The sequence below is a fragment of the Monocercomonoides exilis genome (genome assembly GCF_001643675.1).
Source record: "Monocercomonoides exilis strain PA203 chromosome Unknown scaffold11-1913109, whole genome shotgun sequence".
Classification (NCBI taxonomy): Eukaryota; Preaxostyla; order Oxymonadida; family Polymastigidae; genus Monocercomonoides; species Monocercomonoides exilis.
Genome location: NW_027150556.1, coordinates 964,902 through 983,735, shown reverse-complemented (window position 1 = coordinate 983,735; position 18,834 = coordinate 964,902). Strand labels below are relative to the sequence as shown.

At 37.5% G+C, this 18,834-nt stretch overlaps 4 protein-coding genes across 4 annotated transcripts; 2 read left to right on the top strand and 2 right to left on the bottom strand.

Moving 5' to 3' along the window:
- Nucleotides 1–250: 250 nt before the first annotated feature.
- On the top strand, nt 251–5,528 carry MONOS_15710 (Transcription initiation factor TFIID subunit 5; the record flags this gene model as incomplete). The annotated part of the gene is made up of 4 exons (XM_067868603.1): nt 251–846; nt 918–4,153; nt 4,277–4,714; nt 4,824–5,528. The coding sequence occupies 4 exons, from the start codon at nt 251–253 to the stop codon at nt 5,285–5,287; spliced, it is 4,734 nt and encodes a 1,577-aa protein (XP_067731610.1). The 3' UTR covers nt 5,288–5,528.
- MONOS_17271 (uncharacterized protein) lies at nt 5,222–7,198 on the bottom strand. The gene is made up of 8 exons (XM_067870175.1): nt 7,035–7,198; nt 6,939–6,955; nt 6,773–6,866; nt 6,549–6,688; nt 6,409–6,478; nt 6,237–6,341; nt 5,980–6,111; nt 5,222–5,801 (listed from the first exon to the last, which is right to left on the bottom strand). Exons 1-8 carry the CDS (start codon nt 7,122–7,124, stop codon nt 5,739–5,741), a joined length of 711 nt encoding a protein of 236 aa, XP_067731609.1. The 5' UTR covers nt 7,125–7,198; the 3' UTR covers nt 5,222–5,738.
- A 143-nt stretch (nt 7,199–7,341) lies between these two features.
- On the top strand, nt 7,342–9,643 carry MONOS_14607c1 (uncharacterized protein; the record flags this gene model as incomplete). The annotated part of the gene is made up of 6 exons (XM_067867422.1): nt 7,342–7,447; nt 7,535–7,898; nt 7,967–8,137; nt 8,214–8,349; nt 8,534–8,917; nt 9,018–9,643. The coding sequence occupies 6 exons, from the start codon at nt 7,342–7,344 to the stop codon at nt 9,318–9,320; spliced, it is 1,464 nt and encodes a 487-aa protein (XP_067731608.1). The 3' UTR covers nt 9,321–9,643.
- A 3,960-nt stretch (nt 9,644–13,603) lies between these two features.
- MONOS_12710 (uncharacterized protein) lies at nt 13,604–13,918 on the bottom strand (the record flags this gene model as incomplete). Its single annotated transcript, XM_067865353.1, has 1 exon — nt 13,604–13,918. One exon carries the CDS (start codon nt 13,916–13,918, stop codon nt 13,604–13,606), a length of 315 nt encoding a protein of 104 aa, XP_067731607.1.
- Between the last annotated feature and the right edge of the window lie 4,916 nt (nt 13,919–18,834).

Genomic DNA, 18,834 nt, shown 5'->3' with positions numbered 1-18,834 from the left:
ATAAACAAACAATTGTCAAGGGCCCATATTTTATCACTGCTTATTATTATTTTTAATTTATATCGTTTTATCTTACAAAGGGACATCAGAGGTAATATAAAAGTTATTTTCATTCTCCTTATTTTATAAAATGTTTTAAGTTTATTTTCATCTTCATTATTTGATTACAATTAGATAGAATATTTTAAAGAAAATGAGCAAAGATATTTATTCGAAGAAAAAGAACCAAGGTTCTAAAGGTTCTAAAAAAATGCAATGGTGGGGAAATATACAAGATCCAACCATTGGAAGTATTTCAAAAGCAATATATGGGCGCTCAGCGCAAGAGGAAAATGAAGAAGAAAATTTGCTTGATCTTATGATTGGTGTATTTAATAAAGATGAAGGGAAAAGAAAGTCTAAAAAAAAGAAAGGGGAACAAGCTCCTGTACATAAAGTTCCCGATTATATGTCAATTGCACATGCTTCAAGAATAGAACAAAAAAATATTGTGGAAGAGGAAGAACTTGTGATGGAAGAACCGACTTTGCATCCTGAAACTGAACAATTCATGGAAGATTGTATAAGATCAAGAGCACAACTGCAGGGTGAAACTAATGCAACGATGTTCGACAGAGCAAGTATTGCTTCAGAGCTTCTGATGTCAAATGGAACTGTTGTTGAGGCAGGCACTGACATTTCTAGAGAACAACAAAAAGAACTGCTATTTACCAGAATTGCAAAGGGGTTGATGAAAAAGGAAGAAGAGGAAGGCCATTCTACAGCCACTCTTCCTGATATTCTTGTTTTCACTTTTCGAGATAATGGAGAAACGCCTGTTGAAGGCGGTAAAGCAAGCCTTGCAAAGTATGTTCTTGTTATAACTAACAATATTCGTTCGCATTAATCTTATTATTTGTTCGTTTGCATATCATCAGCATCACAGACATTGTATTTTCTCCTGATTGTTCACTGATATGCACTTGCCATTCATTGTCAAGCGTGTCTGCTTCTCCAAACTCGCCCGCAGCTCGTCTGTGGAACATCAGCACACACCACCGTCTGTCCCCACTGGCCATCGCATCAGCGTCTCTTATCTTCCACAACGCCTTCCACCGTGCAATGGGCATCACCAGAGAAGAAGTCATAGGAAAAGTGCCGATGGAGCATCCTGGTGAGTTCAACCGCTATGAAATGGAGCTGATGAAGAAGGAAAACGAAGAGAAAGCCAAAAAGGAAGCAGAGGCAAAAAAGCTGAACGAAATTAAAGAAGGAAAATTGGCAGCGCAGAAAGCAAATTCTGTTATTAACTCAAATGCAAATGATGGAGGACAATCTCAACAGAATAGACAGTCCTATTCGAATAGTCGAAAGCCTTATAATACATCTTCTTCTTCTTCTTCAAATACTAGTTCTTCTTCCTCCTCTTCCTCCTCCTCCTCGTCGTCTTCTTATTCGACACCTTCAACCTCTTCAATGAATCCAAATAGATCAATGAGCCAGATGATGGGCGGTGGAGGCGCTCCAAACATTCCTCTTCATCCGACTCCAACTTCTTCTTCATCAAACATCCTTTCACCATCTGCTGTGGGTGCGTTGACTGGTGCTACTTACTTCCCATCAAGCACAATGTTTGGACAGCAGCCTTTTCCTGCTCCATCGTCTGTTTCTGCCCAGTTTGGAGCGCCTTCGATGATAACACCGTCGCAAATACCTTTGTCTTCTGTGTCATCTTTTCATACCCCAATGGGCGGGCCACAGGGCAATCAGTTCACACAGAGAAGGCCGCTGAAGCAGGCAGCTGCTGTTTTGGATGAATGGGACGATGGCAAACCAGAAAGTGAAGTGGAAGAGATCGAAGTGGAAGAATCAAGAAGAGGCAGAAGAGGAAGGCGAGGAAGATATCCAAAAGGAAGAGAAAGTGAAAGAGAAAGAGAGAAAGAGAAAGAAAGAGAGAAGAATGAAGCTGAAAGTGAACACACTCCACAATCAAAACAAATGCGAACGAGGAAAAGTGCGATGCAGCGAGAAAATGCAAATGAAAAAGAGAATGATAAAAGCTCACCAGCAGACAACAACAAAAAAGCAGACACACATTTGGATGAAGCACAAAGCACTCAACCTTCTCAGCAGCCAACGCCTCTTCAGACAGCACAGCCATTCCCAGCAATACCCTCAAACATTCCTCCGCCTGTTGTTGGAGCAGGTTATCCCACATTTCAGCCACAGATGTCTTCTCAAATGTCTTCTCAGATGTCTTCACAGATGAAGCAGAAGATGGAAATGGGCGTTCCCCAGCCGATGTTCCCACCTGTTCCCTCTCCCATCCCGTCTCCTCTGCACTCGTCTTTTCCTCGTCCCCCGGCGCTTACGAACAGTTCGACTGTTGTTGTTGACTCTGACCCATTGCATTCGATGTCATTTGTGTCTGATGCTGCTCTGCAGGGTGTGCATGGCGAGAGGAAAGATGTCACATTCCATCCTTTGTCTGCCTCTTCCTCTGCCTCTTCCTCTTCTTCTGCTGCTTCGTCGGTGAATGCAGCAACTGCAATGGCAGCTGGACAGGTTCTGAAGCTGGCGAAGGAAGAGGTGAAAAAGAGAGAGACAAGCTCTGCGTTGTGGATGAAGATTAAAAAGGAAACAGAAAAAGAAGAAATTAACATCGCCGCACATGCAAAACGGAAAATGACTTCAAAACTGTCAAAGCTTTCTTCGATAGACAATATTCGCACAAGCAAAAGGAAGAAGAGTCATCCATTTTACTCCAGCGATTCACCGAACGTGGGGCAAAACAAACAATTTTTGAATTTGTTGAGAAAGTTCAGGATTTCTTTGACACTTCGCTCGGTTTTTCTGCAGCAGATCGCAAAAATCACAAAGCAAATTGCGATGCTTTCGTCTCCACATTCACAGGAAGCTTCACAAAAAACTGATATTTCACTTCACTCTTCATCTGCCAACATCACATCATCTATTTCTTCTTCTTCTTCTTCTTCTTCTCTTTCTTCTCTTTCATCTCAGCAAAACGTTTTACCATTCAATTCTTCTTCATCAAATTCAAATTCTCTCGATTTCTCCTCAGTTCCCCCAGAAAAAGCGCATTCTTTTCAAAAGTCTCTGAAGTCTACTCTTTTGTCGTTGGTTGTGTCTGCCCAGCAGCTGAACAGGCAGAGTGTGCAGATGTCTTCAGTCATCAGACGCCAGCTGGGACAGTCGCAGACAGCAAAGAAGGCTGTTCTGAGTGAGTGCACACGGCAGAGGAGGAGGATGCTTGAGACTGTGCGGACAACACAGCTCACACGGCAGGAGGTGCTTGGCGTGGTGGGGCTGATGATGCTGTGGGACGACTACGACGAAAAGGGGAAAGAGCAGACAAAAAGAGAGGAAGGCAAAATGGATGTGGAGAAGCCGAGCGAAGAGAGCGAAGGGAAAAAGACGAAAATCATCATTCCACATCTGTCAGAAGCAACACTACGATCAAAGACATCCTCATCTTCCATTTCACAAAGCACACTTCATTCATCATCATCTTCTTCCTCTTCTTCCTCTTCTTCTGCATCCCATTCTTATTCCAAGAATAATAATCGCCTTCCTCAGCAGGCTTCGCATATGGTGTGCATGCTTGTTCAGCCCGTGATAAAAGAGGCAGCAGAAGCACATTTGACACAGCATCGCTCGCAGATCAAGTTGGATGCTGAAAGAGAACACCGCCTGAAAGACAGAGAAGCAGCGCTGGTGGAGATGATGCGGAAGCACAGCATAATTGGGCACTTCAGCAACGACGGCGACGAAGAAGAGGACGATTCTGTTGGTGGAAACAGCGCAGGAGCTGCAGGGAAGGGGAAAGAAGGTGAGAATTCGGGCAATGCAAGTGGAGGATCTGGTTCAGCAGCATCTGGACAGTCCAATCAGAATGCTTCATCTTCGTCTTCCAATTCATCGTCATCATCATCTTCTTCGTCTTCTGCCTCTTCGTCTTCTGCCTCTTCTTCTTCTTCTCAATCGTCTACTCTTTCTACTCAGACAGCTGTGTCACTTGCAGCTGAACGTGCCCGCCGTCTTCCATTGAAGCAAAGAGACTTCTTTTTGAAGAAACAGCTCGAACAGCCGTTCACAGCAGAGCTGCTGGACATGTTTGGAAACCCTCCAATGCTCTCAAGCTCTTCTTATCACGGTCTGAAATGACTTTTTTTTTAATTTTAAGTTTGACACTTTATGCAAAAACATTTAATTTTTCGTTTCTTTCTTTCAACAACTTTTTGAATGTTAATATGATTACATTTTTCTCTTTCTTCAGTGCGAACTTCTCCTCTGATGGGCCATTGCTCCTCTGTGTTCTCCTCTTCATTTACACGAGATGGTCATTTTCTCATCACAGCGTGTCACGACGGCAACATCCGTCTCTACTCCACCGAAACCAACAGCTGCCTGTGTGTCTATGGAAGCACCGGCAGTGCTGCAGGCGGAGGAAGCGGCGTCTCTCATTGCGGCTTTGGTGTTAACTGTGTCAGTTTCAGTGGGAATCATCATCTGTTTGCGTCTGGCGGGTCTGATGGGGTTGTGCGTGTGTGGAACACCAGCCTCATTTCGGCTATTCGGATGCTTGTTGGCCACAGGGCATCTGTGGATTGCCTGTGCTGGAGTGGGAATGGACTCTACTTGGCTTCAAGCGACAGCGATGGAAAGATTATCATCTGGAACGTTCATACTGGAAGATCCATCCATTGCATTCAAGGTATTTATTGTGTCTTCTTTCTTTATTATTCTTTTATTCTATAAATTTTTTTTTGAATCTCCTTCTTTCGTATCGATTAACTGCGAACTGTCTTTTTATTCTATCAAAGAAAATGCTTCTCCCATCACGTGCATGACCTTCTCGCCAAATGGGCTGATGCTTCTGACTGCTCATTTCAATGGAGAGCTTAATGTGTACGACACACGCGAATTTACTCTGTTTCGAACTGTGTGTGCATCTGACTCGCCAATATGGTCTGTTGCTGTCAGCTGGGAAAGCACAATTGTGGCTTTGGGCAACGAAAATGGAGAGGTGTCGCTTTGGGACCTGAGAAGACTCTGCGGCCTTCCATTAGTGAAAGGAGAAGAAGTTGGCAGGAAGAAGAAGAGGGATGGGTTTGGGAAGGTGACTGAAGTTGAAGTGTTTGATGGAGAAAAGCGAGTAGAAAAGGAAATATCTTCTTTATTTTTGTTGAAGCGCTTTAAAACAAAGAATGCATCAATAAAGCGAGTCCACTTCACTTTGAGTAATGTTCTTGTTGTTGGAAGTGTTTATGTTAATAAAAATGAATAAAACTGGTTATTGTGATATGTTTCTAATGGTTGTTGTGATATTTTTATCTGAATAAAACTTGATTGTGTAATAAACTTCATTTTAAATAGAAAAATAAAAAAAACATTCACATTTAAATCTTGATTGAGAAAAGAGAATCCAACTTTTTGTTTAAAAAAACAATAAATATATTGATTCTCAATCAGAACATCTTATCATTTCTATCAAACAAAAAAACAAAAAGAAAGAAAGAAAGAAAAAATCAAAATCGAAAATACCTTTTTCAACATTTCACAATCAAAACAAAATGAAATAAAATGAAACAACAAAACAAGAAAAAAAGGAAGAAAGAAAGTGGGTGAAGTGTGTGTTCTGGTGAAGTGCAAATGGCAGCTCCTTCTTTTTTTTCTCATCATTTTCTCTCATCATTTTCTTCTGTTGTTTTCTCCAATTGTTTTCTCCAATTGTTCTCTCACATCATCGCTGCCCGGCTCCGATACTTCGCAATCGCTGCATCAATGTCCTCGCACGCTTTCTGCTTCCATCACAAAAATCAATAAAAATGTCATTCTCTTTCACATCTCGTCTCTTCTTTCCTTTCAAAATCTCAACTCCAAATCCAACTCCAAACACAAAATCAAAAAGGAAAAAATGAAAAGATCAAATAAAACTTCCACCTCATCCACCTCATCTACACACACACACACACACACCTCTGTCTGGTGGATCAGAAAGTCCATCTCCCGCGCCATGTCTCCCACCCCACTCGCACGCGGGTTGCTCACTGAACAGAATGACGTTGACACCTGATTCTTCTCCTTCCCTTTCACCTCGTAAAACTTGTCCTGCCCCATCCCATCCCCCAAAAAATCAAAATAAAATAAAATAAAATAAAATAAACAATTAATAACAAATCAAAAAGGTTTCAAAAGAATTCATCCTCTTCTTTTCCTCCTCCAAAGCCACACACCATCATCTTCACTCCATGGATGTCTCGCTCCCGCCCTTCCTGCTTCCCCAGCGCCGGCACCCCCCGCACTGCCCGGTCCACCCGCTTGTACGACGGGTTGTATGTCTGCTCCCATCCCCCAACAATAACAATAACATAAACAAAAAAAGAGAGAAAAAGAAATAAGCATCACATTGTCTTCATGATCATTCCGCCACAGCTCTGGCCGCTGCTCCCGCGTCCCCAGAAACGATGTCCGCGTCCTTTTCCACCCGCACCCAAAGATATAAAAATGAATAAATATATAGAAAAAAAATTGAGCAAGGGCCATGCCGTTGCTTCGTGAGCGTGTCTTTCGTGTCGTAGATGATGTCTGTCACCGGCTGCACCAGCGATGTCTCCGGCCTCGACGTCTTCGCAATGTTCGGCGTCCCCACGTGCGCGTCCGTCACCGTGTACTTCGGGTCGTATGTCTGCCCTCCCCGAAAAAGCAAAACAGCAACAGCAATAATAATAATGATTAAAATGGAAAGAATACATTTATTTTGTTCGCAAACCTTGTCCACCCCTGCACGCACCGCTGTCCCCCGCTTGTCCTTCGAGAACGGATACACCACCTTCCGCGCCTTCACCACGTCCACGCTCGCCGTGCTGCACCCCAGCAACAGAAAAGCAACAAATTAGAAAAAACTGTTAAAACACAGCCAAAGGGCCTTCCCACGCCTGAAGTCTGCGCTGTACTGCACCCCCCGCAACGCCCCACCACATGCAAAGCAAAGTCAAAAACAAATCGAGAAAAGCCAAGCAAAAAACACAAACATCTGTGCTCGCCTTCGATATCTTCGGCTCCCGCTTCCGCATGTACCCCGGCACCCCGGCCTCCAGCCCTGCTGCTGCATACGAGTCCATCCGGTTCCCAGTCTGTCAGCAGGCACAAGCACCCGCAAGCCCAGAAAAAAGGCTGATAAAAAATAACAAAAAAACAATTGGGCCCATACTCCCCCAAATGCCCTTTTTCGCACCAGAAAATGGCCCTGCAGCGCGTGCCACAGGGCAGGCAGCGCATCTGGGAAAGGGGGTGTTTCGGGGTGTTTCGGGGGTTTTGGGTGTTGGAGACCCGTAATAAATGGCGTTTGTGGATTTGCTGAGATTTTTGAGTTTTCTTCGCGTGGTGTGCGTGATGGGGCTGGGCAGTGCAGAGCTGGTGTCGGTGACGATCCTTACGCGGCATGGTGTGCACCGCGTGTTTTGCAGGGGCTGTGCCCTGCACGGTCGAACAAACTGATTTTTTCTGTTTTTTGCTGTTGCTGTTGTTGCAGGGGACCGGACGCCGTATGCGAACTTGGCGGGGCTGACGCAGTGGGCGCAGAACGGGGTGCTGACGGAGCGGGGGATGGAGCAGCTGTATGTGCTGGGGCAGACGCTGCGGGCGCACTACGGGGCGTTCCTGCCGGCGGAGTACTCGGGGAGCGCGGTGCACGTGCGGTCGTCGGACGTGGAGCGGTGCCTGATGTCCACGTGGTCGCTGCACGCGGGGCTGTTCCCGCACAAGGCGCAGCGGCAGGCAGGAGCGGGGCAGAAGGAGGCTGGCGAGGGGATTGCGCTGCCCGAGGTGTTCCAGACAGTCCCGATCGAGACGGTGCCTGGGAAGGAGGAGTATCTGCTGAAGGGGTACTCTGCGTGGTGTGTCTTATTTTTTGGCTGTTCAATGAAAATTATATTTTTTTTTTTATTTGAAATGGAATGAGCAGTGCTGTGACAGAAAGGCTGTTTGGGAACTGGATGAAGACGGAGGAGGCGGCAGGGATCCTGAAGAAGTACGAGGAGGCGCGGGCAGAGGCGAAGGCGCGGTACGGGGTAGAGATCGACTTTGCGACGGTGGAGGATGTGGTGGATGCGATGAATGTGGAGGTGGAGCACAAGTGTGAAAAGCAGAATTCATTCATTTTTTCTTTATTTTTTTTTCCATTGAAAAATGGGGTGGTGCTGGGTGTGCAGCACGGAGAAGGCGACGGAGGAGCTGAAGGTGCTGCTGGGGAAGCTGGAGGGGCTGCAGCACGAGGGGCGGAAGTTCTATTTTGCAGTGAACAACACGCTGTGGAAGCAGGCGACGCTGGGGAAGCTGTTTGAAGAGGTAATTTTGGAATTCGCTTTTTTCTTTTTTGATATTTTGAAAAGATGAAAAGAGAGGAGAAGGGTTGTCATTTGCAATTACAAAAAAGAAAATGTTATTTTCGAAGTTGTTATTTTTTGGTGGTGGAAATGATGAAAAACATTTTTGAATTCTGATTATTTGTCTGTCTTTGTCTTTTGTGAAGATCTTTTCAGTGAATCCTGCACGGACAGCAGAGGCGCTGGAGGCCGAGCCGGCGCGGCCGCACATCAAGCTGCACCACTACTCGGCACACGACACGACGCTGGACATGGTGCTGCGGGGCCTGGGGCATGTGGCGTCGAAGATCCCGTATTATGGGAGTGTGGTGATTGTGGAGCTGCACCGGCGGAGTGGAGGTGGCAGCAGCAGCAGCAGCAGCAGCAGCAGCAGCAACAGCAATGGAGTTGGGAAAGGCAGCAAAGGAATAAAAGGGGGAGAGTACTTCTTCAAGTTCTTCTTCCAGGAAGACCAGAAGAAGGCAGGGACAGAAGAGCTGTGGGCAGCGTTCCAGCCGGTGCAGTGCAAGAGCATGGAGTGTCCGGTGGAGGTGTGCATCCATCATCATCATCATCAACACAACAATTTGTTTTTTAATTTATTTTTTTCTTTTTTGGTGATTGGGGATTGTGTGTGAATGGGGTGAGCAGGAGCTGGTGAAGGCGGTGGAAGGGGTGTTTCCGTCGCAGTTCAAGGAGGAGGAGTGGCACAAGTCGATCTGCGAGTCGCAGGTGCCGTTCTATGTGGCAGGGTCGGAGGTGGAGACGCAGCGGGCGAAGGAGGAGGAGGACAAGAAGCGGGAGAAGACGTATATTGGGCTGTCGGTGGCATTTGGGGTGCTGTTTGGGGTGGCGTGTGTGGTGCTGGTGGTGGTGATTGTGCTGCCGTGGGCGAGGCGGCGGGGAGGGAGAGGGGGAGGAGGAGGGCAGGCATACAAGAGGGTGGACGGGTGAGGGCTGGCTCTGAAACGCGCTGAATGTTTAATTGGCTGATTGGCTGATTGGGTGTGAGATGCGTGGGTGTTGCGATGAGTGTTGCGATGGGTGTGCCGTTGGCATTCATGGCATTTGAGATTATTGTTGGCTGTTGGCTTTGTAATTTGTGATTTGTTAGAGTTTCTGTATGTTTGCTTGCTTGCTTGCTTGCTTGCTTTGCTGAGAATTGTTGAGACCAGATATATTTTCTTTTTTCATTTTTCTTTTTTATTCATTTATTTTTTTGGAGGCTTGTGAGCACGAGTGTTTTGAACATTTAAGATTGATATTTATTCAGAAAACGGAGTGGTTGCTCCTTCTCTCTTTCTCACACGCAATGAAACATTGTTGTCTTTTGTGCTGTCTCTGGTGCTTTCGGGCAAGTGAAAAGGCTGTGCATTAAAGGCGAAATACAATGAAGTTGAAAAATTAAAAAGAAACTTTAAAATGAAAATGAATGAATATGAAAAATTGGTTGAAGTATTTTTTAATGATGATGTATTTCCCGTTTTTTTGAAAAGCAAAAACAAGAATTAGCTGATAAAAACATCCTTTTCTGTATGATGTATGTATAATTTTTACTTTTTTTTCATTTATTTTCATTTATTGATTATTGTTCTGTTTCAAATATTAACGTTGAAATTAAAAAAACAAGAATTACAAGGAGTTAAGTTTTTCAAAACTATCAAAACTATTTTTTCGAAAAAGCCTCAGAAAGAATCAATATATCACTACCTAAATGCAACTTATTTGTGTTCTACATGTTTGTATTTGTCGTTATTAAATAATTTCTGAAATTACTATCTCCGGATTTTGAAGAAAAATATTATTTTGATTATTAATTTACGTATAAATAAATAAATGGCAGATTATTTTCGAAATCATAACTTTTTTCGTGTTGAAGATTTTTCAAATTTTACTTGTCATTGGGTAGAGCTTCTGAATTCATATGCTTAATTTCTCACAGCTGAATTAAGAATAAGTGAATCATCTGAAATCAATATTCAAATGTCTTTATTGAGGCTTTTCACTCTTCAGTGTTCATGAATTTATGTTCAAAGGAAATTTTTGAATCGAAAAATTTGAATGAAAAAATATGATCTCAAAAATAATCACTCAAATAAATATATATTTGGAGTCAAAGGTGAATGGAATTTTCGTTTCTCACAATTCATACTCGGATGCATCTGTTCCATCGCCCGCTCCTTAAGAATCAGATTCATCTTCAGTTAATTCAACATTTTGATTTCGAACTGGCACATCACTTTCATCAGATTCTTCGGTTTCATCTTTTTCGGTTTCATCAATTTCTTTTTCAACATTTAAGAGCTTTTATGCAAGTAATATTTAAATTAAATTTTCTGAATAAAGAATCTCTAATCTTTTTCCAACAAAGCTTGTCATGAAATCATCTATGTATTTTTCTTTTATCCCATTTCAGGGAGGAGATTTTCGAAAATTTGACCAAGTGTTTTCTTTCGAATTTGTTCAAATTCCACTATCTGGATCAACAAAATTGTATTTGCAGCAATCAGTGTGATGATCATATCCCAAAGATGATATAGAGCTGTATGCTTTACATTCATCCACGCAAATAGTTGATCCTGGTATTTTGTGTCTTTCAATAATTGATTTTGATATCTCTTTTTTCTATTTTTCAGTCGCACCATCACGCATTTCCCTTTCTTTTTGTCGTGTTTTCTTTCTAGTACAGTCTAATCCAGATATAATCACATCGAATATTATCAGCATCGTTTATTGTCACATTTTTCGATGCACCGACATTTTTGTCCTATTTTTCATATATTTTCCATCGCGTATAATCACAGGGCTGAAAATATAAAATCACATTTTTTATTATAATGGGTTATTTTTTCAATGGAAAATCGATTTTTTGATCAAAATTTTCAATTTTTTGTTTTTTCAAAAATGTGCTCAAATAAGTCAAAAATAAATGTATTTATGAAAAAAATTAATTTTGCAAGTGAAAAAAGTGTATTTGTATAGAATTTCCAAAAATAAAAAAATCGACCCAAAATTAATTAATTAGTCAATTAATTTTTATTGTTTTCTGTGTTAAGCAGCATCGTATATTATCACAATCTGATATAGACACAAAAAGTCGTGCAAAACCCGATAAAATGGTATCCGATTTAGAGTGAAATAAGTTTTTAAATTTTTCAATTTTTTGAGAATCAGTTCTTGATTCATATATAATCAAATTGAATTTCATTTCATACGATTTATTAATTCTAAAAATAATTAACAAACACCATTTATTATTCAAATTTTGTGAACTTTTTATTCGTAAAAGTTTTGAATATTATTCAAATTTGATAAAGTTATTTATTAATGTTCATCAAATGGAGTATTTTAAACGAAAAAAAAGTTAATGTGAAAAATTGGTCACAGACTGAATGTCAGAAAGTGATTAAAATAATGAATGTTGTAATTATTCATATAAGAAATGAGAAATTGAACCTCTGTTTAAATTATTTGTCAAAAAACATTAAAATGTCCGCTTTTTCAGAAAAAAATCATCATCCTTGAAATCGGACAATTTTCAAATGAATTCGTCTAACAGTTAGGTGTAAAACCTACACTTGTGCAAAAACTCGTAAACTTGACTTTTTTTTTCAAAATACTCGTCCACATTCATTTATCTGAAAGCGTTATACACTTTGATGAAAATATTAATTTTTATTTTTTCATATTTTGTATTACGTTAGAAAATCGAAAACAAAGATTTATGAACTATTTTTTTCTTTTATTTTATAATTTATATTTTTGATTTGGGTAATTATTTTTGATATCACATTCTTTTCAGTCTAAATTTTCGATAAATAAATTTGATTTACGTTTTTGTTAGTGAATATCGAAAAGTGATCTTTCCTTCCACAAAATATTTTTCATGAATGCATTTCATATTTTTGATTTTTTTCACAATTGCAATTCAAAAAGTTTGCAAATGATAATTTTCTTGTCATTTTTAAATAAGATTTCAAATTCAATACTCTGAAATAAATTATGATTTCAAAATTCATCTCACAGTTTTCTGCCGTAATCCAAAATAGAAAACAAATAAAAATTAATATTTTCATCAAAATGTATAACGCTTTCAGATAAATGAATGTGGACGAGTATTTTGAAAAAAAAAGTCAAGTTTACGAGTTTTTGCACAAGTGTAGGTTTTACACCTAACTGTTAGACGAATTCATTTGAAAATTGTCCGATTTCAAGGATGATGATTTTTTTCTGAAAAAGCGGACATTTTAATGTTTTTTGACAAATAATTTAAACAGAGGTTCAATTTCTCATTTCTTATATGAATAATTACAACATTCATTATTTTAATCACTTTCTGACATTCAGTCTGTGACCAATTTTTCACATTAACTTTTTTTTCGTTTAAAATACTCCATTTGATGAACATTAATAAATAACTTTATCAAATTTGAACAATAAATGGTGCAGTGTATATTCAATTGAACAAATCATTATTTATCAGATTGGCATAAGTGTAAAAAAATACCTTCTTCAGTTTTGCGATTTTTTCCGTTTCAACAAAACAGTAATGAATAACATAAAAAAATAACACTTTTAGGTGGAGCAGTTTTTAGGTACATTAACATAATTTTTATCACATAATTTCTTTTGATCAATCCCATACTAAAATGTTTAGATTCACTTTTTAAGTGTTTCGTGCAAATGAAGATGAACTGAAGATTGAAAGTTGCAAAAAAACAATACAAATTTTATTGTAACGTGAATGAAGTTTGAATTTGTACTGTTTTTATCTCTTTTTCTATGCATTCTTTTTGTTTTTTGACTTTCTTTGATGTGGCAGTCGCTTTCAAATCATGCATTCTCAAAAAGCTATGTTTAATCATATTCGATAGCTGTTTAGTGAGGAATATGTTTGAAATTTGGATGGAGTTGATTTGGATAAATGATTGAGAGGGATGCTGGACGAGGGAGAGGAAAACAGAGAATTTGATGACGGTTTCATAGAGTCAGACCAAAAGATATTTTTGAGAATTTCGATCAAAAGCAACTCGTCTATCCTGTTTTCCGAGTTGCACAGGTCTTCTCTCTTTTGCGAGCGTTTCTGTTTCAGCCGCAGCTCAGCGCAAACGGAAATGGAACTATTTAAACTGTTTTTGCTTCATCATCATCTTTTTTCATTCTTGTTCACGCTCCAAACTATTCAGTCCTGTTTGTATCAAAATATTCATTCTTCTTCTTCTTCCTCCTCCCCCTTCTCATTCTCCTCCTCCTCCTTCTCCTCCTTCTCCTCCTTCTCCTCCTTCTCCTCCTTCTCCTCCTTCTCCTCCTTCTCCTCCTTCTCCTCCTTCTCCTCCTTCTCCTCCTTCTCCTCCTTCTCCTCCTTCTCCTCCTTCTCCTCCTTCTCCTCCTTCTCCTCCTCTTTCTTCTTCTCCTTCTTTTTCTCCTCCTCCTCCTTCTTCTTCTTCTTCAATTTCCTCATCTTTAACTCGTTCTGTTGCTTTTCTTCCTCCTCCATCCTTATCATCAATACCAACATCATTGCCTTCTTCTTCATCTCCCTCATCTTCCATTCCTTCTTCTTCCTCTTCCTCCTCCTCTTCTCTCTCTCATAATACTCCTCCTTCTCATTCTCCTCCTCTTCTCCCTCCTCATTCGCCTCCGCCAAGACCAACAACTGCTTCTGAGCATCCACTTTATGCGCCTCTGTTTGATGTTTACTTCTTCTATTTCATTCAGGATGGAGACAAGGAAAGGAGAAGAGGAAGAGAAGGAGTAAGAGAGAGAGAAAGAAAGAGAAAGAAGAATGAGAAGAGAAGAAGAAGCTAAAACCGCAAAGTTTAAAGGAGGCAAACGAGTTTTGAGGAGCATTTCAGTTGTTTCCAATAATTATTCTGATTCTTATAGGAAAGTGAAGGCAGTTGATAGTATTTCATTGAGTGATTCATCAAAGAAGATGATAAGAGAAAGCAAACAAGGCGGAAAAGATAAGCTTTTTGCTATTCATTCTGTGAAGTTGATGGTGGCTGATGTTGTCAGATGGGATAAAGTTAAAAAAGAAGATAAATTAGTAATTTCTTTTGGTCATCCAAATTCTTATTCATCGAAATAAATTAATTTTTCTTTTCTTTCTTCAACTTTTGCTTCTTCAACCACTTCAACTTCTTCTATTTCGAATGAAATGACATCATCAAAAACAATCGAACTTCCTCCTGTGAAGTTTGGATTGAATTCAAAGACGTTTTATCCAACAGATGCATATTTTTATTCCTCATTATCGTCAGCATCATCATCATCATCATCTTTTTCTTCATCATCATCATCATCATCTTCTTCTTCTTCATCATCATCTTCTTCTTCTACTTCGAAAAATTAATTTACTATTCAGAAAATATAAAAGAGAAAATTCAAATTAAAAAGTAACATAAATGTTCCAGGTTCAAAGTTTGTTTTCTTTCTCTGAATTCTATCAGTTGAGAAAGTTGAGCAATTTTAGCTTATAAGTGACTACGAATGTTTTTCGAATATGTAAGTGTAACATCGGAGCAACTTGAAGCTGAAGCATTCGTTTATCAAGAAGCGCTGCTGGAGACAGAACTTTGAAAGAATATTTCATGATGTAAAGAGCAACTGTTTGTTTCATTTTGGTTTGATTCATCGACGAATATCAAATGATGAAATGGAATTTCAATTATTAACTTTTTTTTTTAGAAGAAATTACATCCAGATTGAAAGGAAAGGAAGAAGATAATATAAAAGATAAGAAAAGAAAATCAATAAAAATCGAATAGCTTGAAAAGATGAATAGAAAGATTTTTTTTTGATGAAATTGATTGTTTACAAATTTTCAATTATATATATATATATTTTTTGTCATTTTAAAAATCACTTTGGAATTAATAAATATTTCAAAGTTTTGAATACCTGCATTTTAAGTTTTTTTAGTTTTCCTTCTGAAACTAATGTGAAACATTTTCATTCTGATTAAAGTTGTTTGTTCTTTTCATTTTTATGACATGAAGCAACAAAAAAGAGACATTATTTTAGTTGTTCTTTCTTTTTTCAGAAATCCATAAAAAACGAAGGATATTTTGATACAAAATTGTGAAAGAGAAAAAACGCAACAACAAGCGTATTCTTGCAAAATATTTATATTATATTATTCAAGTGTTGCAAGAACAAATTCATTTATATGTTATGGAAAGCATTATAACACAAAAAATAGCACAACGTATAAATAACGGATTTTGGAAAAACAAATGACAGTTGGTTTTAAAAATATTAAAATTGCCTCTTCACTGTGTGTCTATTGATGCTCATCGATAATTTTTTGAATTTATTTGAAAGCGACTGCCACATCAAAGAAAGTCAAAAAACAAAAAGAATGCATAGAAAAAGAGATAAAAACAGTACAAATTCAAACTTCATTCACGTTACAATAAAATTTGTATTGTTTTTTTGCAACTTTCAATCTTCAGTTCATCTTCATTTGCACGAAACACTTAAAAAGTGAATCTAAACATTTTAGTATGGGATTGATCAAAAGAAATTATGTGATGAAAATTATGTTAATGTACCTAAAAACTGCTCCACCTAAAAGTGTTATTTTTTTATGTTATTCATTACTGTTTTGTTGAAACGGAAAAAATCGCAAAACTGAAGAAGGTATTTTTTTACACTTATGCCATCAGATTTTGTCCAAAATTTAAAATTTGCAAATTCTTTAAAAGAGTGCTTTTTAACATATCAGAAAAATAATGAAAAATGATTAAATTAACAAATTCAAAAATATTTCACCCTAAAAATACATTTTAAACTTTTTTTTGATTTATGTTAACTTTATGAAAATTTGAAATTAAACGGACCTTCTTCTTTACTTGTTAGTTTTTCAATTTTGAATTATAATATGGGGCAACATATTACACTTCAGGCTTTTTCATAGAAAAACTATGCACCTTGGATGAACTTTTTGTGAACAAAAATTTTCAACAAAATTGGTTCATTTTTCTATATTCATTTGAGGTCACAAAACATAATGATGATTTATCACTTTCGTTTGTATATGGATAGAAAATCAAATTTATTATGAAATATGGTTAAGTTTTTTAATGTTATGAGTGAAGCAATTTTTTAGTGCTTTTTGTAAAAAAAGCTTAAAAGTCCGTATTTTCCCACATATGGGTGATTACTAATGAATCATTTTTTTTCATTTAATAATTTAGGTGCAAAAATATATATTGATTATCAATTTGAAAAAAATGAAGAGTGAAAAGGCTTTTTGAATGAATTTTTATCATTGATTCGGTAAAAACATTTGTTTTTAAAAGCAATTATCATGCTTTTTCATTTATGAATTTAAAATTTCTTTTTATAAAATTAACAATCTGTGATAAATCAACACCACAAAAAAAAAGATATGATAACAAAAATAATCACCCATATTCCATTCAGTTTTTATAAAAGAATTCCATATTGATTGAAAGTTTTCGGATTCAGAACCATTTTAAGTGTATATTGTTCATTTGAGTATTAAATGGAAAAAATAAATGAATAAACAAACAATTTATTTTTAAAAAAAAGTTTATAATATCTGAAAATGTAATTTTTTTTTCTAATTTCAGATAAAAATTGTATATTGATGAAAGAATATTTTTTGAATACGATTCACACAACACAAGTTATTCAAAGCAAAAATCAATAAATTATTTACAGATATCGCACAAAATACCGGACAAGATCGATTTTACTATAATTGCAAGAGGAATAATTCTGACAATTTTCCTCAAAATATATCTCATCAATACAAACTCAATTGATATACGAGACTTTCAAAATAGCTTTATTTGTTCTCAAAGAAAATTATTACAAAGATCTCTGAGAAATAAGTTTTTGTGTTTCTCCGAAATTTCAATAATAATTTTTTTTGAGAACAAATGAAGCTATCCATTAAGCCTCGTTTATCAAATGAGTTTGTACTGATGAGATGTGTTTTGAGGAAAATTGTCAAAATTATTCCTCTTGCAGTTATTGTGAAATCGATCTTGTCCGGTATTTTGTGCGATGTCCGGAATTTTTTGCGATATCTGTATTTGGATAATTGAGAAATGATAATTATTTTTTGGAAAAAGAATTTTTATTTGTGTTGTTCTTTTGATAAACAAAAACCTGAGATTTTCTTTAAATGAAAAAATGCTGAAAAGAAAAGATAGAAAAAAATTCATTAATATTTGATTTTGAAAAAGAGAAAAGAGAATCCTCTTTCAAGAAAATAAGAAAATGGCATTCAAAAAAATACTTCAACCATGGAAATTGTGTCGTTGTGAACAAGTTCACACAGAATTTTGAGAATTCAGATTTAACTGACATTTTATTTTTTCAAAAACGTTAAAAAACTGAATTTATATTATTCATATCTCACCTCTTTTCTCGATAAAATCTTCCAGCTTGCTTTTGTCTTGTTAATTCGCTCAACTCAATAAAAATTATCACAGTTTTGAACATCATCAATTCCATTAAAAGCAATTGAATTGAAAAAATAATTAGAATGATATCTCAACTGATTTTTCTTTTCAAAGAATAAAAAGTGGATGAAATGCTGCATTGGATGATTCAACAGAAAAAAAATACAAAAAAGCAGAGTTATTCTTTTTGTCAAAGAAGAAGAAGAGAAAAGAAGAAGCGACAAACAACGAAGAATGTTTGTCAAAGATGATGAGCTCGAAGTGACTTTGCGCTTCTGTTTGAAGACATGAGGATGAATCGAAACGGAGTTCTTCAATGTCTCAAGTCAATAATCTTTGTGCATTCCTTCTAAGAAACTTCATCAAATGGCATTGGTCGTATTTGTTTTTCATTCGTATTTGCAAAACGAAAGTGAGCTGTTTTTTGAAAATTCTCTGTAACTGTTGAAGTCGTCATTGCAAACAGCGATGAACTCTGCTTTCATCATCATTGACAAAACAATTCGATAAATTGGAAGGTATAACGCTTTTTGACTGGCTTTTGTGATGATTTCTCTCAGGTCAAAAAGATAAGAATTCCACAATAAAATCATATGATTTCCAGTGAAAAATGAAAATTAAGAATGGCTTTCTGAAATGCTTCGAGATTGTCATGTTTGTGGCTTGTGAATTCCGAAATGAGCGTTCAATTTGTTTCAAACAACATCCAAACAACAAAACACTTCATCGTTCCACATTCTGCATGCACTCAAAATGAAACCATGAAATAAAACTCTTTCAAATGCACAACAAACAGTTTTTGGACAACAAATTCATTTTTGAGTTCTTCTCATTGATTGTCAAACAAATGCAAAGAAAGAACAGAAATCTGGAAAACAATTACTGTGATTATATAAATGGATCAGAAGTTCTTTATTAAGGTTCATCTGATTAAATATGTTTATTGCACTATGACTTGTGTCACGCAATGATGGATGTTCAAGCATTGCCAAAAATTGTTTGACTGAAAAATCATTTGAAACCCATAC